At 44.0% G+C, this 17,422-nt stretch overlaps 1 protein-coding gene across 1 annotated transcript in view; it reads right to left on the minus strand.

The window, feature by feature from the left end:
• MAML1 (mastermind like transcriptional coactivator 1) overlaps window positions 1–17,420 on the minus strand; it is a gene marked incomplete at its 5' end in the record, with an annotated part of 46,516 nt that extends 29,096 nt beyond the window's left edge. Inside the window, one exon of the mRNA XM_011227382.3 lies at window positions 17,337–17,420. Within this exon, the coding sequence (XP_011225684.2) occupies window positions 17,337–17,420 (84 nt within the window). The remainder of the gene's footprint in view (window positions 1–17,336) is intronic.
• Window positions 17,421–17,422: the final 2 nt, after the last annotated feature.

A 17,422-nucleotide genomic window follows, 5' to 3' on the forward strand; every position in this document is an offset into this window, starting at 1 on the left:
CGCCGGGATCACGCCCTGAGCCGAAGGCAGACGCTTAACCGCTGTGCCACCCAGGCGCCCCTCCTTCTCGTCATTCTGATGAGGAGAGGTTGCAGGGTTGTCCAGAGCCCAAATGATTCACCAGGACCCAGGCCGTGCACCCTTGCTTTATAAGGATCTTAGGGATGTGGGCTTCTTCTTTAAAGATTTTATTTATTTATGTGGCAAAGAGACAACCAGCGAGAGAGGGAACACAAGCAGGGCAGTGGGAGAGGAAGAAGCAGGCTCCCAGCGGAGGAGCCCGATGAGGGACTCCTTTCCGAACGCCGGGATCACGCCCTGAGCAGAAGACAGGCGCTTAATGACTGCGCCACCCAGGCGGCCGGGATGTTGGCTTCTTGATTTTTCAGCCTGCCTTCTGGGGGAGGGGCCTGCCTGCCGGTACTCAGGCGACCCTGTTTGGGTAGAGTCTCCACGTCACCTGCGAGGGGGAATGGGGGTGGGCACACTGTGAACCGATATTTCCAGGCTTTTGTTCTCTGGCGGCTTTCCCTGGCGGTTTGCTGTGCCTCTTCTGAGAGTCAGAGCAGCAGCGGCGGAATCTCAGCCTCTGTCTCAGAACAGAGGGATCGCGGACCGTTCTCCACTGATGTTCTGGCCACTTTAACTCTGTTTCTGTTGGTGCTGCTCAACCCTGCAGCGTCCCGGGATGTTGCGCCCCACACCCGGCGTCCCAGCCCTTACTTCCAGGGCCGGCGCGTCTCTGTCCTTTGTGTTTCTAACGCTGCCAGCCGCCCCCGTGCGCTCCCAGTCTCAGTCTGGATTCAGTGAGCAGACCGGAGTTCCGGAGTGCCGTGGGAAGTCTGGTGGCGCGTGCTCCCTGGCTCACGGTCTCAGTCTTCTCTCTCGCGGGTGCAGGTCCGCGAGTCCGCCCGCTCCCCCGTGCAGGTGGCTACCGCTTCCCGGCGCCCCAACGCGGTGGCTCCCTCCCCCTTCCGTTTATCTTCCGATATCTGTGCGCCGTTTCACAGCTCCCCGCTTCGTACCTCAATACTCAGCACTGGAGATGTTCATTTGTAGAGATTCAGATGTATCTTCCTGCGTCTCAGGCTGATTCCGTGGACGTTCAGGCTGGTCTGGTACCTATCCAGCTCGACTCAGGGGACCGGCTGAAAAAGGGGTCCCCTACTCCTCCGCCATCTTAACTCCTCTGCCTGTATACATTTTAAACACTTCAAGACTTCATTTGAATTCAGAGAGATGCTACCAAGAGAGCATATATGTTCCAGGAAGCAGAGTCTTGGTCAATGCTCAGAAGGAAAACCAAAACTGAATCCAGCTGTCTGAAGTAATCAATTGTCAGCAACTTGAGGGGGTTTGTGTTAAACCTCAAAAAGCCGGGCAGGTTTGCCAACAAAGCTCTGCCTCCATCTAAGCATCCGACTCTTGATCAAGCTCAGGTCTTGATCTCAGAGTCGTGAGTTCAAGCCCCATGTTTTACTTAAACAAACAAAAAAGAATAAATTAATAAATAAAAGGAACTCTCCTAAACCAACAAGAGCAACCATTTTTTTAAAAATATTTTATCTATTTATTTGACAGAGACAGACAGCACAAGCAGGGGGAGCGGGAGGCAGAGGGAGAGGGAGAAGACGACTCCCCATTGAGCAGGGAGCCCGATGAGGAACTTGATCCCAGGACCCTGGGATTATGACCTGAGCTAAAGGCAGATGCTTAACTGACTGAGCCCCCCCAGGAGCCCCAAAAGCAGCCATGTATGAAGCACCTATTCTGTGCCAGGCAGAGCAACTCTGCAAAGCAGGTGTTGCTGTCACCATTTCACAGCGAAGGGAACCAAGGCTTGGGGAGAGTGAGCAAAGAGGAGGAGGATTGGTGGTAACTACAGCTCAGAAGCAGTGCATGAGAGTGTGTGTGTGTGTGTGTGTGTATGTGTGTGTGTGTGTGTGGAATGAATTTGGGAGTGACAGCTGCTCACGTCTTAACAAGCCTTGAAGGTCTGAGCTACACCCCCCGCCCCGCAGTTTCACGGCTCCCGGGGGTGGCTGGCGGCCTGCCACACAAAACGTTGGCATAGTCCTCAGAACACATAACGACTGAGATGGGCTGCACGCATGTGATCACGTTGTACCACACAATCCACTTACAACACAGATTCTCAACTTTCTTGACTAAAAACCTTGAGGTGAAACAGACAACCTGAGGCAAGTTGAGGTGGAAACTATAAATGGATCAGTGCAACATTAACAGTGCGCCGTAGGCAGAGCTCCAAAGGGGCTGCAGCTCAAGACTGCTGCATATTTGGGGCTATGGATTAATTCCACATCTGAGCCCCCCCCCCCACACTCCTCTGCAACTTCCCTGGCAAGGTCACTAACAAGGCCCTTGTGGCCAAAAGCAACTTCCCAGCAACTCCTAGCCTGGCAGGGGCTCTCCTGATCTGGGATCAGGAAATGGAATCTCAGAAATCAGAAACTCTTGATTACATCCCCCAATCCTCCTATTCCTTCATCAACCAACCACCATATCCTGTTCATTTTACCATCTCCTCGGCCTTCTCCACTGTTCCCATGCTGCCACTGCCTAACTCCTCCGAATCGTGTCTTGCCTAGACCAATAAAATAGCCCTTCTCTACTACCTACGCTCACCCCCAATCCATCGTCCACACCACCGCAAAGATTATCTAAGGCACAAATTTACTCAATGGTTCACTGTTAGTTAAATCCTCTAACTGGCTCTCCACAGTACACACCACAGAAAGAAGTGCAAGCTCCTTGCCATGGTACACGCAATGGTTGATTTTGGGCACTGACATGACTGGACCACGGAGTGTCCAAGCATTTCTTTGGCCAAACATTATTCTGGGTATGTCTGTGAGGGTGCTTCTGGATGAAATTAACATTTGAGTCAGTAGCTTGAATAAAGTAGATTGCCCTCCCTGATTTACGTGGGCCTCATTCAGTCAGTTGGGACGTTCTAGAACAACAAGACAGAGTTAAGAGGCAACTCTTCCTGCCTGTTTGCCTTGAACTGAGACATGAGGATTTTCCTGCCTCTGGACTAAACGGTAAACACTGGCTCTTTGCGGGGTCTCAAGCCTGCCAACATGTGGACTGGAACTATACCACTGGCTCTCTTGAGTCTCCAGCCTGTCAAATGCAGATCTTAGTACTTGCAAGTCTCCATAACTGAATGAGCCAACTTATTCTAATCAACCAATCAATATCTCTCTCTCACACACACACACACACACACACACACACACACACGGGTTGTTTCTCTGGAGAACCCTAATACGGTATGTAAGGTTTTTATGATTTGACATGCTTATGTCTCCTGGCTTATTGCTCAACACATCCTTCTCATATTTCACTTTAGCAATGAACATTTTTGTTGTTCTTGTGAAAGGTATCATACATATATGCATACATAACAGTGCAAAGAATAATAATGAAGCAAACACCATTTTCCAACCACTCAAGTTAAGAAACACTTTAGACCTTGGCACTCAAAGTGTGGTCCCAGGACCAACAGAACTGGCAGCACCTGAAAGGTTAAAAATGCTGAACCTCAGTCACAGCCACCTCTGCCTGAGAATCTGCATTTTAAAAGGGTCTCTGAGTGATTCATATACACTAACCCTGAGAAGCTCTCCTTATAAATTCCTGTACCCTCCCTCTTTACCCCACAAGAGAGAACAAATATCCTGATTTCGTGTTATTTGACTTTGCTTATAGTTCTACCACCCTCACATAATCTAGCCCCAAACAATATGCTGCCCTAGTCTCACAAACAGAGGGCAAGCTCACACTAGCAGTGCAAGGAGAGGGCAGAACTGCCCCGCTGGACAGAGGGTCCAGGAGGAGGTGAGAACAGTCTCCGGGTAGTGGTCTGACTTCCCCTTCTCTGGGAGTTGACAAGGCCCCTTCTGGGGAAGTTGCAAGCAAGGTCACGAGTGCGTCTTAGGAAACACGGGGCTCTTCATACTTGGGCACTTTTAGCAAGACTGAGGTGTGGACCAGGCACTGGACATGCAGCAGAAGGACGGTCAGAAGAAAGGGGCTGCCTCCAGCTCTCAGGGAAAAGCTGAGAATTTCTGTGAGGGATGCACATGCCCTCAGGAGAGCGGTCAGGGGAGAGACCCTTGGGAGCACATGGTCAAGACAAGCCGGGTCCGGATGAAAATCTAGACCAAGCTGTCCTGGGCGTTCTGTCCTCGGTTTAAGAAGATGGCCCGATGGAAGTGGGGGGTCTTCGTGATGGCTGGCTATCTCTTGGGTCACACAGCTGCAGGATGGCTCAGCTCCATCCACATCTGGTGCACAGCTGCTGTCCTGAGAGCGCTCCGTCATCCTCCAAGGGATTCCCACCTCATTTCCTTCTATGTTGAGTCTTGTCTTTTCTGTGCCTCATGTGTTACTCTTTCTGGACTTATTCTTTCAATTTGGTGGAGTACATCTTACAGTAGCTCTCTGAGAAAGGGTGTGTGGCAGTTAAATTTTTAAAAACCTTTACATTTGAAAACGACTATTCTATACTCATTCTTGTATATTTTGGCTAGGTCTAGAATTCTAGGTTGATAATCATTTGCCTTCAGAATTTTGAAGGCACTGCACTAATGTCTTTTTGCTTCATATGTTGCTGCCATGAAGTCCAAAGCAATTCTGATTCTTGGTATGTGACCTAGTACCCTACCCTGGAAGCCTGCAGAATCTTTTCTTTAAACCCAATGTTCAGAAATTTTATGACCAGTATGGGTCTGTTTTCTTCCCCAGTGCTGAGCACACGGCGTGCCCTTTGAATCTGGCAACGGATGTTCTTCAGACCTCAAATTATTTTATTAATCATTTCCTACCTTGTTTACTCTCTTCCTGTTATTTCTATTATTCAGATGTTGGACCTCCTACACTGTTCCTCTAATTTTCTTTTCTATTTTCCATCTGTTCTGTCTTTTTTTCTTTACTTTTTGGGAAAAGCACTCCTATTTCATATGTACAGTTCACACATATACTTAATATTTTAAAAACATTTCCAAGGGGCGCCTGGGTGGCCCAGCCATTAAGCATCTGCCTTCGGCTCAGGTCATGATCCCAGGGTCCTGGGATCGAGCCCCGCATCCAGCTCCCTGCTCAGCAGGAAGCCTGCTTCTCCCTCTCACACTCCCCTTGCTTGTGTTCCCTCTCTCGCTCTGTCAAATAAATAAATAAATAAAATCTTTTATTTATTAAGATTAAAGATTTAAATAAATAAAATCTTTTATTTATTTAAATCTTTTATTTACTAAATAAATAAAATCTTTTTAAAAATTCTTGTTCCATAAATACAATACATCCTCTTAATCTCTCAATATTTCATTAGCCAAAGTAAGTCATATGTCCAAGCCCCAAATCAAGGGATGAAAGAAGTATACTCTGTCTGCTATGAAGCTATGCCAAGGGTGTGGGTTTATAATATGACCCACAGAGTGAAGAACTGAGGCCAAACATTTAACTGACTCCCCAACAACTAAGGGATATGACATATTCCCATCAATAATAACAACTCATTTTAAAGATTTATTTATTTGAGAGAGAGGAGAGAAAGATAGAGTGCACATGGGCGGGGGAGAATCTCAAGCAGACTCCCCGCTGAGTATGGAGCCCAGCTCCGGGGTAAATTCTACCACCCTCAGATCACCACTTGAGCCGAAACCAAGAGTCAGAGACTCAACCAACTGAGCCACCCAGGTGCCCCAGTAACAGGAACTCATTTTAGCAGTGATTAAGGATAAAAGTCAGGGGATGGGTAGAGGAGGGAGGGCATCAGGAGGCAGGAGATGTATATTTAAAAAGTGCCCCAAGTAATTCTTAAATATATGCCACAGAGAGTGTCTTCACTATCCTAAATATTGTATTAACTGTGCTACGGTAAATCATGTATTAACCAGCAATTTGTTTCTAAAAAGCCTTCTAATTTTTGAAAAGTTCTTTCCCATGTATGGTATCTGCAGAACCTAAATGGCACAGTGGAAAGATAAAGAGCTTTGGTATTAGACTTTGGTTTGAATTCTTGTCCTACCACTGAGCTGGCAACCTTGGCAAGTTAACCTATGAATCTTAGTTTCCTTACAAGTAAAACTGGCCACAGTAATATCCACCCTATGAGACCGCTGTGAGGACTGAATGACAACATATTTAAAGAGTCTGGTCCTTTTAAAATTTTCTTTGGACCTGAGCAGCTTGACTCCTTAGATCAAAGCAGATCTGACTGGATGCCATGATCCTAAGACAGGCACATCATATCTAAGTACCCCAGGCAGCCAAAGGCCAAATCCCAGGCTGGCTACCCCTTTACACAGCAGACCGCCCCCAGGCAGCCCAGGGCTTCCTTAATGGAAAGGTCCTGTTTATCATTAGCCAATCAGGAACACAGAGTCTTTGCTTTCCCAGCAAGGGAAGAGATGGTCTGTGGTCTTCTGGCTTTAAAAGAATCACCCTATTTTTCCTCCCCCGAACCACATGCCCCAGAGCCTAGACTTTGCTAGATTGGGTTCTCTGTTTGAAGTAAATTTTTTCCACTTAATTTACAATCTCTAGTCTCTTAGATTTTTTTTTCTTAATATCTTTTAAAGACGAGGGAGTTGGAGAGCAGAGAGAGTAAGTGCCATGCCTAAAGTCGTACAATTACTTTAGGCCAAAAGTGTCACTGCATTCAGGTTTTTGGATCCAGGTCCATGACCAGCTTCATCCCTTTTGCATGCAAATCTTGAACTACCTTCTTTCTCATTAGCAGTGCCTTCCTTCCCTGAAAGATAGGGAAGACATACTGTCTTTTTTAGTTTTGTTTAGATTAACAAATTTTTATTTGTAACTATAGAGAAATAAAGATGCAATACAGATACACAAATATGACTTTTTCCTCGTTTTACATTTAAGCAGAGAATCACAGAATCTATTACATCTTTCTCTGATTATTTTTTAAAGATTTATTTGGGCGAGAGAGAGAGAGAGAGAGAGAGAGAGAGCGAGCACGCACATACAAGCAGGGGGAGGGGTATAGGGAGAGGGAAAAGCAGACTCCTCACTGAGCAGGGAGCCTGACATGGGGTTCATCCCAGGACACTGGGATCATGACCTGAGCTGAAGGCAGACGCTTAACTGACTAAGCCACCCAGGCGCCCCTCTCTGACTGATTTTTGAATGAGACAGGCCTTTAATTAAGAATCCATTAAAATTTCTAGAAAGTTTTCAGGGTATATGGCTTATAAAATCAAAGCTTTTATCCTGTAGCTAATTTTTTCAAAAATCTTATCATAAAATATACCATCTTAACCTTTTTTAAATATCCGGTACATGTTGTGCAACTGATCTCTAGAATTTTTTTCATCTTGCAAAACTGAAACTCTACATCCAATATACAGCTCCCCCAACCCTTTCCCTTCAGCCCCTGGCAACTACCATTCTATTTTCTATTTCTAAGAGTTTGACAATTTTAGATATCTCAAGTAAGTGGAATCATATAGTATTTGCCTTTTTTGCAACCGGCCTATTTCACAGCATAATGTCCTCAAGGTTCATCCATGTTGTAGCACAGGACAGGAATTCCTTTCCTTTTTAAGGTCAAATAATATTTCACTTTATGTACACACCACATTTTCTTCATCTACCAGGTGCTGATGGGACACTTAGGTTGCTTCTACCTCTTGGTTACTGTGAACAATGCTGCAATGCACATGGGAGTGCAAATTGGGACCTACAGGTCTTACCTCTGCCAAATTCACTTCTGAAATGATCCCAGCTTAAAAACATACAGCGAACTGGGGCGCCTGGGTGGCACAGCAGTTAAGCATCTGCCTTCAGCTCAGGGCGTGATCCCCGCGTTCTGGGATCAAGCCCCACATCAGGCTCCTCCGCTAGGTGTCTGCTTCTTCCTCTCCCACTCCCCCTGGTTGTGTTCCCTCTCTCGCTGGCTGTCTCTCTCTCTGTCAAATAAATAAATAAAATCTTAAAAAAAAAAAATACAGCAAACGATTCCCAATTCAGAGCTCCATCCAGTGTCATTAATATTCACTGAATAAACGCTTGCTGATGGCCAGACAGGTGGCAGGTATGGTGCTAAACTCTGGGTCTTGCTCTCAGGTTGCTCAGAGCCTACTGGAGAGCAGCAAACACATGAATTAAAGCTCAACGTGGTTATTCTGACAGAGGCTGAGCGCCAGCCCAGCTTGAGGAATGAACTATAAGGAGTCCTGGAAAAGGAGATACAAGAGCGAAATTCTGAATGAGGAGGAGCTGCAGACATTACAAGACTGGGGAAAGACACGTGATGACACCAAGAGAATTTTAGGCCATTGTCAAAGACCTGCATTCAAAGTATCTGGGGGCTCTTGAGAGGGTGGCACATGGGCTTCATTTCCATGGTACCAGATGCCACGTCAATGACAAGTCGCTCCACTAGACCTGGTAGCAGTGATGCTGCTCCAAATGTTTACAATGCGCCAAGTCTCTCCTGCTGCTCTGCTCTGCCAGACACAACAGTTCTCCACTGACCTTAGGGCCCTGAGCACTGAAATGGTCAACGTCCGGTCTGTTAGGATGCTTTAAATTCAGATACGCCATAGAGTGGGTAGCTGAAGTTGTGATATTTTCCATTTAAAGATATCACTCTTCCATCCTCAAGTAATCAAACCAGCTCTTTGAAGGAATGCTCCATGAGAAAGCAGAGGACAGGGTAAAAAATATGAAGGCAATGTGTGGTGTTTGATGCAGGTAACAAAACTCACAACAAGGCTCCAAGCTCTTTAACCCCCCCCCTTAGAATTCAGAAGTGAGATGGTAGTCATGGGGATGTGTATTTGAAAAACAAAGTCAAACTTTCTCTGATAGAAAGCTGAGTCTGATATGGCTGATTAAGCTGACAATAAAGATTGGTTTTGCCAGTTATGTTACATGGTAGATGCTTTCCATACTTTCCAGATATTAAACAAGTTGTAGTCACAGTTCTAAGGTTCTGATGAAAATATATTTAAAGCCAAAAGAAGTATTTTACCAAAAACACTGTATTGACAAAAGTGTATTGAATGAACAGCATTTTGATTTGCCCAACCAGTTTTGAGAATATCAGGTTAAACAAGGTACCTCTAAGAAAAGAAAAACAGGTATACTCAATCGATAAGACTTGATAAAGCCTTCTGTTATATTTCTCAGTAAATGAGTAAGTGAATGACTAATTAGATTAATCTTTTCATAAGCAGATGGTTTCTCATTTTTTAAAAGGTTTTATTTAAATTCCAGTTAACATACCGTGTAATATTAGTTTCAGGTGCACAACGTAGGGATTCAACACTTCCATACATTATTCGGTGCTCATCACAAGTGCCCTCCTAAATCCCCAACACCTTAATTCACCCATCCTCCCAGTCCCCTCCCCTCTGGTAACCATCTGTTTGTTCTCTATAGTTAAGAGCCTGTTTCTTGATTTGTCTTTTTTCCCCTTTGCTTGTTTTGTTTCTGAAATTCCACATATGCAGGGCACTTAGGTGGCTCAGTGGGTTAGGCGTATGCCTTTGGCTCAGGTTGTGATCCCAGGGTCCTGGGATCAAGTTCTGTGATGGGTTCTCTGCTTGGCAGGGAGTCTTCTTCTCCCTCTCCCTCTGCCCCTTCCCCTGCTCATGCTCTCTCTCTCTCAAATAAATAAAGAAAATCCTTTAAAAATAAGTAAATGCCACATATGAGTGAAATCATATAGTATTTGTCTTTCTCTGACTTATTTCACTTAGCATTATACTCTTGGGATCCAAGATGGCTTCTAATTCTTTGGTTCCAGTAAAATTGAAAGAGTACCTAACCAATACCATGAGGTTAATTAGTAAATTAATTTTTGATGATAGATCACCATGTAATTTTTGGCATACAACTCAGGTTTCAAGAACAGCGAGTAACAATGCTAGAATTAAATTTCTTCCTTTCTTTTGCATTAATGTGAATAAGGATTTCTGGGGCTTACATTTATAAAAACGAAAAACAGGAACAGAATTGAGAATTCTCATTTTATCAACACTATTCACCCATGGTTACATGAACAAATTGAGGAGGGGGAAGACATCCACCTCACTAAGGGAGGCATTTCTTTTTTTTTTTTTTTTAAAGATTTTATTTATTTATTTGAAAAAGAGAGCGAGACCCCGTGCAAGAGCAGGGGAGAGGGGCAGAGTAGGGGAAGGGAGGAGGAAGAGGGAAAGAATCCCAAATGGCCTCAACACTGAGCACTCAGGGCTCAATCTGAGATCACGACCTGAGCCAAAACCAGGAGTAGGGCCCTCAACCTACTGAGCCACCCAGGTGCCCCTAAGGGAGGCATTTCTAATAAACTTGTGCTCTTTTTGCTTAACAATTATTTATAAAAATTTATAATGTATTTGTTGTTTTTTGTGTACTAAATTACTGTAACTCAACTTATTGAAGTAAGAACCATGTAACACACACTCTTATAAATCCTACATATATTTTTCTTTTGTATAAATCAACCTTTCTTAAAAAGAGGAAAAATATCCATAGAGCTTTATGGTCAAAGTAAATTGAAAAGTTTTTAGTTTCAATTTTTATCCCTTTTTTTGTTGCCGAGAAATTTACTAGAATGATAAAATAAAAAGACTTTTTAAAAAACATAGATTATGTTAGAATAAAACTATGTGGGGCAAGTGTCAAAGAAATGCAAGTTGCAGGAAGAAAAGGAAGGATTTAAAATTTCTATGAAAGAAAAGCTTTCTTTAAATGGTTGATGCAAGTGTACTGCTAAGGTATTCAGATTCCACAGGCTACATTTTAAAAAGTGATGTAACCATCTTATTTTTAAATGTTAATATTTATAATTCTCTGAAAGCTACATCCCCTGAAACTATAAATAGCATTTTCTGTCTTTTCTCTTTTTAAAATAGTTGATTCATATTGAATATATGTAGCACTTATAAGATTGTTACATACACATATTTCATATATTTCACTTAATAAATCGAGTTACAGTAATTAAGTATACAGCTGATCAACACAATGAATGCATTATGTTTTTTGATAAGCATAAAAACTTGGGATGAAGTTTTAGATGACAACATAAAAATGTGTTGAGGGTGTTCACAGTGTTGCAAAGAATTATTAAGTCCAAATGCCCAGAATCAAATAAACAGGTTTTTAGGATATGACTCCTACCTTTCTAGCTTCATCTTCTAGCTTCTGACACTTGAAGCCCCAAATGCAAAGAACTACTTACTGTCATAATTTTGTGCTTTTGCTTAGTGTCCCAAAGGGATCAAAATCCTATTAGGTGCCCGTGATAAGAGCTCAAGTCCCCATGCATATTAGTTGTATTTAAAGGTTCAGAAAACTAATAAAGGGAACTGTTTGTTTCTCCAACTCTAGAACTCTTCTAATATTCTGTGAAATTAATGTTCCATGGAACACCTTTTAGGCAACGCATCTAGCAAAATCTTAATACCTCGTTTAAAACTCAAGTCTTTAAAGCCTTCCAAACTTCACCCAAGGGGCATCTCTTCCCCAGTATTCCCACAGGCTTTGCAGCCCTCAACACAGCTGTGCAATAACTAGTTTATCACCTACTCCCCATGTGGCTGCATGACACAGGTCCAGTACCACCACAATTCCTGGCTCCTAGAAGCTCAGATGGTTGAACAGACCAGTGGAAAGCTGGAAGTGTAGGAAAGGAGTGGGCTATTCACAGGTTTCTGCTTCGGATGACTGGACTAGGGAAAATAACCAGAAGAAATATAAGATTGGCTGGAAAAAGGGAGAGTCCATTTTGGATTTGTGAGAAATAAAAGTGGAAAAGGTCTGGAGGACAGGTGGAAATACGGATCTGAAACTTGGAAGAAAGATTTGGAGAATCTTATTATTATAGGTGGTAGATGATGCCATGAAACAATGACATGACCCAGGAAAACACGAGTGGAAAAAGTGGAGGACAGAACAACCTGGTGAATACTGGTATCTAAAAGGAAGTTTCACAAGCCAAAAAACTCGGAATTCCCCTCAATTCCCATCTCCCTCCTGCCCCCCCATCTGGCCCATCACTGAGCCCTGTCACCTCTGCCTTTGGGAGCTGTACAAAACTCATCTCCTCTCCATTGCCACGGCCACCTCCAGCCCCAGTCTAGACCACCATGAAAGCCTTAACTGTATCCACTCTTGTGCACACCAACCCCATTCTCCACCTAGCACCAGAACTAAGTCATGGGGGCGCCCGGTGGCTCAGTCAGTTAAGCGTCTGTCTTCGGCTCAGGTCATGATCTCAGAGTCCTGGGATCGAGTCCCGCATTGGGCTCCCTGCTCAGCAAGGAGTCTGCTTCTCCCTCTGCCCTTCCTTGTGCTCTGTCTCAAATAAATAAATAAAATCTTTAAAAAAAAGTAACAACCCACAAGTCATGCTTCTGCTTAAAATCCGGCTAACTGCTTCCCAGTGCACTTGATCTGATCCTTCTTACCTACCTCTCATTACTAGCTGCCCACCTGCCATGCGGCTCCAGCCATGATGACTTCCTTTCTGTTCTTCAGACAAGCTCAGAAGGTTCCTGCCTCAGAGACTTTGTGCTAGTGGTTTTCTTTAACTGGAATATTCTTTTCTGAGACTTAAGCTGACTGATGACCTCCTGTCAATCAGGCCCAAATAAAGACAGAGCATCTTATCTAAAGCTGCTACTGTAAGTCAACCAGTATCACATTACTCTTTTCATTTCTTCTTAGCATCGTCATATTAAAAAAATTAATTTTTAAAATTATCAATGTCTTTCTCCACGAAGGCAGAGTTTCAATTTATCTTGTTCACTGCTGTATCCCTAGGGCCTAAAAACCCCTCTGGCCCACAGTAGGCACTCAGGTACTAGTTGCATGAATTAGTAAGGGAAAGCAGGAGACTGAGAAAAAAACAGAAAGCTGGAAAGAGAATCAGAGGAGAGTAGAAGCTAAGTAAGAGAAGAGCCTTGAGAAGGAGGAAGTCAGAAAGAATGATGACTAAGAAGCCACTGAATTTGGCAATTCCATCTTTGGTGCCCTTTAAAGGGGCAACTTCGGAAGAGTAGAAGAGGGAAAAGGCAGATTACAATGGGCTCATGAGTAAATGGGAAGTTCAAGGCGAAAGGGCAAAGGGAAGGAAAAAGATGGAATACTATTTTGAGGGTGAGAAAAGACAAAAGAAAGGAAAATAACTGCCTATGTTTTCAAGCTGAAGGAAAGGGCCGGGTGGGAAAGGGGATACTAAAGATAAAAAAAGGAAAGAGTGCCAGGACAAGGTCCCGGATGTTATAGGAAGAAATGGGATCCTAAAGCCACATTACTCATCTTTTCTCTAAAACTATCCCACATGATTACAGTACGATGTCTGTTTTACGTTCAGAAATATCTACTCCCTAGAAGTAATTTGTTATTTGCATAGTTCTTTTTTTTTTTTTTAAGGATTTTATTTATTTATTTGACAGAGAGAGAGACAGCCAGCGAGAGAGGGAACACAGGCAGGGGTAGTGGGAGAGGAAGAAGCAGGCTCCCAGCGGAAGAGCCTGATGTGGGGCTCGGGGCTGGATCCCAGAACTCCGGGATCACGCCCCGAGCTGAAGGCAGACGCTCAAACACTCAACGACTGAGCCACCCAGGTGCCCCATATTTGCATAATTCTAACACAGTTTGGTCCACAAAATCATTATTAAAATGCTGTGCATGTTTCTTAACTCTTAGAAGGCACACACTGGGGTGTCTCGAGTAGAGAGCTGGGAGGTTTGCAGGTGGTGCTCTCATGTAGTTCACAGAACAAAGGTTTTAAGAGAGAGAGAAAGAAAGAGATGGGTGGATGGATGTGGACAGGAAAAAAGAGCGTGTGTTGCAAAAGTTAAAGCAAATGGGGCACAATGGTAATATGGGCAGAATCTAAGTGAAGGATGTACAGATGCTCTTTGTACTTTTATGTAGCTTTTCTCTAAGTTTTAAATTATGTACAAATAAAAAGTTAAAAAGAGAGAGAGAAAGGGAAAGATTTCACACCTAAACTAAGCAAGGAAGGCAACTTCCATGAATGGTTGGCAGACAACGGTCGTATTTCTCCATAGACTTTCACAACTACTTAAGGAATAAGCAGCAAAAGTGTAACAATGGTGGATAAAGAGATGAGGCATAAACCTTTATGGCATTTTATTAAAAGAAAATGTTCAAGCTATTGTATAGGACTATTTTCATTACAGAATGCATGCTTGTATAAAGTGGTTGGATAATTCTCTATAATCTAGCGTTCCTAATAAAAAGTCAATCTTTTATTTTTAAAGATTGTATTTACTTATCTGTTGGAGACAGAGAAAGGGAGAGCACCGCAGGGGGAGCGGCAGGCAGAGGGAGAAGCAGGGTCCCCATTGAGCAAGGAGCCCGATGCGGGACTTGATCCCAGGACTCTGGGATCATGACCTGAGCCAAAGCAGATGCTTAACCGACTGAACCACCCAGGCATCCCAAAAGAAGTCAATCTTAATGTCATTAGAAAACAATCCTGGGGGGCGCCTGGGTGGCTCAGTTGGCTAAGTGTCTGCCTTCGGCTCAGGTCATGATCCCAGGATCCTGGGATAGAGTCCCACCTCGGACTCCCTGCTCAGTGGGGAGCCTGCTTCTCCCTCTCCCTCTGCCCCCCTCCCCTGCTCATTCTCTATCTCTCTCTCAAATAAATAGAATTAAAAAATAAAAGAAAAGAATAGAATCCTGGGGGCACCTGGGAGGCTCAGTTGGTTGAGGGTCCGACTCTTGATTTCAGCTCAGGTTATAATCTCAGGGTCCTGGAATCAAACCCTGCACTGGGCTCTGCAGATGGCAGAGAGTCGGCTTGGAATTCTCTCCCTGCCTGTCCCTCTGCCCCTCCCCCCCGCTTGCGAACGCGCTCTCTCTCTCTCAAATAAATCTTAAAAAAAAAAAAAAAAAATCTGGTCTTTAATACACATACAGTATAAAGAAACCCAAAAAGGTCATTCCTTGACAACTAGAATAGAAAAAAGTCTGAGGCACTGTTTCTGATCCATCTCCAACAGAATAAGCAGACAGAGGTTACGACTCCTGTGATGGGACATCCTAAGAAAGGAAAAAACCTGAAGGTGAACTCTGTTGTAAATCTGATCCTTTTTCAGTTTTACAAATGGTTTGCTGATGAAACAGCTGCCTACCAGTATTATAGTACATTTGGGGAAAAAAAGAACTAATAATATTCCCTATGTAAGGGATATTAATTAGATCAAGTACATATATAGAACTGTCCAAAATAACAATGTTTAAGAGGCACCTTCTTCTCTCCATTTCTCTGTGCAAAGCTGTGCTCTCTCTCCAAGCCAAAGCCCTGTCCAGGCAAGGACGCTCTCCTCGCTGAACTGAGTAAGCCATTAAAACAACACTGTTTTCTTAGTGACACTGATCTTCTGTTATTACGACCCCATTCCAAGGCCAAAGAGCTCAGCTAGAATCAGTTGTAGACTGAATTGAAAAGGGTCCCCCTTCCTAAGAGGGAGGCGGAAGAGTACTTCCACTCTGAAGTTTAAATTCATGAAATCCATGGGTCAAAGTTTAATGTGAGAGGACATCAACATAACATGGCACATCTGATCGGGCTCTAACACCCAAAGGAATGACTGACAAGCCAGAGTCAAGTTCTAACACACTCAGAATTAATTTCTCTTCAAACAGCGTGCCTCATTTCTTTCTAGTAAATCAGGACTAAAAATAACATAGAGGGTCTAAGCTCTTACTCTCTTTAAACAAATTGAATCACTACTCATATACCTTCTACAGGGTGTTCAAGGCAACTATTTGAGTTTAAAACTAGGATTTTTATGAGCTCTCATTGTTTACTTAAATTGGAATGACCACCCACTACTCTTAAAGGCTTTCCTTAAAACAGGAGTTGTTAGTAAACGTGGCTCATGAAATTAAGCCATTTTACTTTTCGAGGTTAGTGCATAAGAGGACAGATCACTGAGTGAAGTACTACAAAGTTTAATACCAATCACTCAATAAACGTGCTGAGGGCCTAAGCTGTGCACAGGACTCAGAGCCAAACTCCTTCCTGCCTCCCAGGGCTTACTGTCTAGGTGGCAAGACATGACCTAAAGCAACACCACTATGTGCTAAAAATAAAGAGCACAGACCATACCTTTTCTAAATGTTTTCACAAAGAAGACTCCGATTGTGGGCTAGGGTGGTCAGAAACTAGCTTTAAAGAAGAGGAAGATGACCTGAAGGATGGCAGGATTCTGAAAGGGGAGAAGGGTCCTGTGGGCAGCAGCGTCTCTGTTTATGAAATATTTCCACATTCGCACTCACTGGAGTCTTGTAAGAACCCTAGAGGATAAGAAGCTGGACAACATCCACACTTTACAGGCGGAAAAAATGAGGTTCAGAGGACTGGACGAGTGCGTACAATAAGCAATGAAATGTCCAGCAGCCCCGTGTAGGAGAGAATAAGGAAAAGAATTCCACCAAAGCATTGGACCTGTGGGGGCACAGCATTTAGAGAGGAAGAAAGACCAAAGACTAGTTAGGGAAGAGCACAGCAATAGCCTAGTGAGAGGTAATAAAGGCACAAATTTAAACAACACACAGAACAAACTAGACTTGTAACACTTGTTTTAAACTTTAAATTACCATGAAAACAACAACAAATTCTTATTATCTTCCTTTTATAAATCAGTTTCAGGAAGGTAAATCTCTACCCAACAAATTCTCTAACACCATCAGAGATTTTCAAGAGGCTTATAAACGAAAACGGAAATTGTCAACAATATTGCTGGAATCACAAGTTCACACATTTCTGGCTGCCTAAACAAGCAATACTTTCTTTGCAACTCAATGAGCAGTATTATGCCTTTTACTACGATTTCCCAAGATTTTTGGATTTTTCCGTTCATAACAGTTTAATTTGGACAACTGCGGATCAACTTATTTCCATACGTAAGCCCTGACTCTTCAAAGAGCAAGGACCTTATAAATATTCGCAGAATAAATCAGTCCACTATCAGAGGCAACTCTATGCCAGTCTGTTCCCCAGAAAAGTTATCAAAAATTCGGAATCAAGCGTGGAAGAACCACCTTTCAGCCACCGTTCCCCAGCCTCCCCAGCCGTGGCCTTAATGTAAGTACGGTCCTTACGGTACTGTTCTCCCAAAGTGAATGCCACAGGGCCGTTTCCCGCAGATGACAACCTCTCAGTCCCAGCCATGTCAGCCTCCCCTGAGCCAAACCCGAGGAGTTGCGGGCACCGGGGAAGCCTCCAGGCGGCCGGGAGGCCTCAGGAGTAGCGTCTCCCCGACAGGGGCTGCTCCCCACGCCCTACTCACCGCGACGGGGCGGCCGTGCTCGGGGCCGTCGGCGGCGTCGAGGCGCGGGGCCGAGGCCGGCGCGGCGGCTACCGGGGCGGCGGCGG

The sequence above is a fragment of the Ailuropoda melanoleuca genome, chromosome 3 (assembly GCF_002007445.2).
Source record: "Ailuropoda melanoleuca isolate Jingjing chromosome 3, ASM200744v2, whole genome shotgun sequence".
Taxonomy (NCBI): Eukaryota; Metazoa; Chordata; class Mammalia; order Carnivora; family Ursidae; genus Ailuropoda; species Ailuropoda melanoleuca.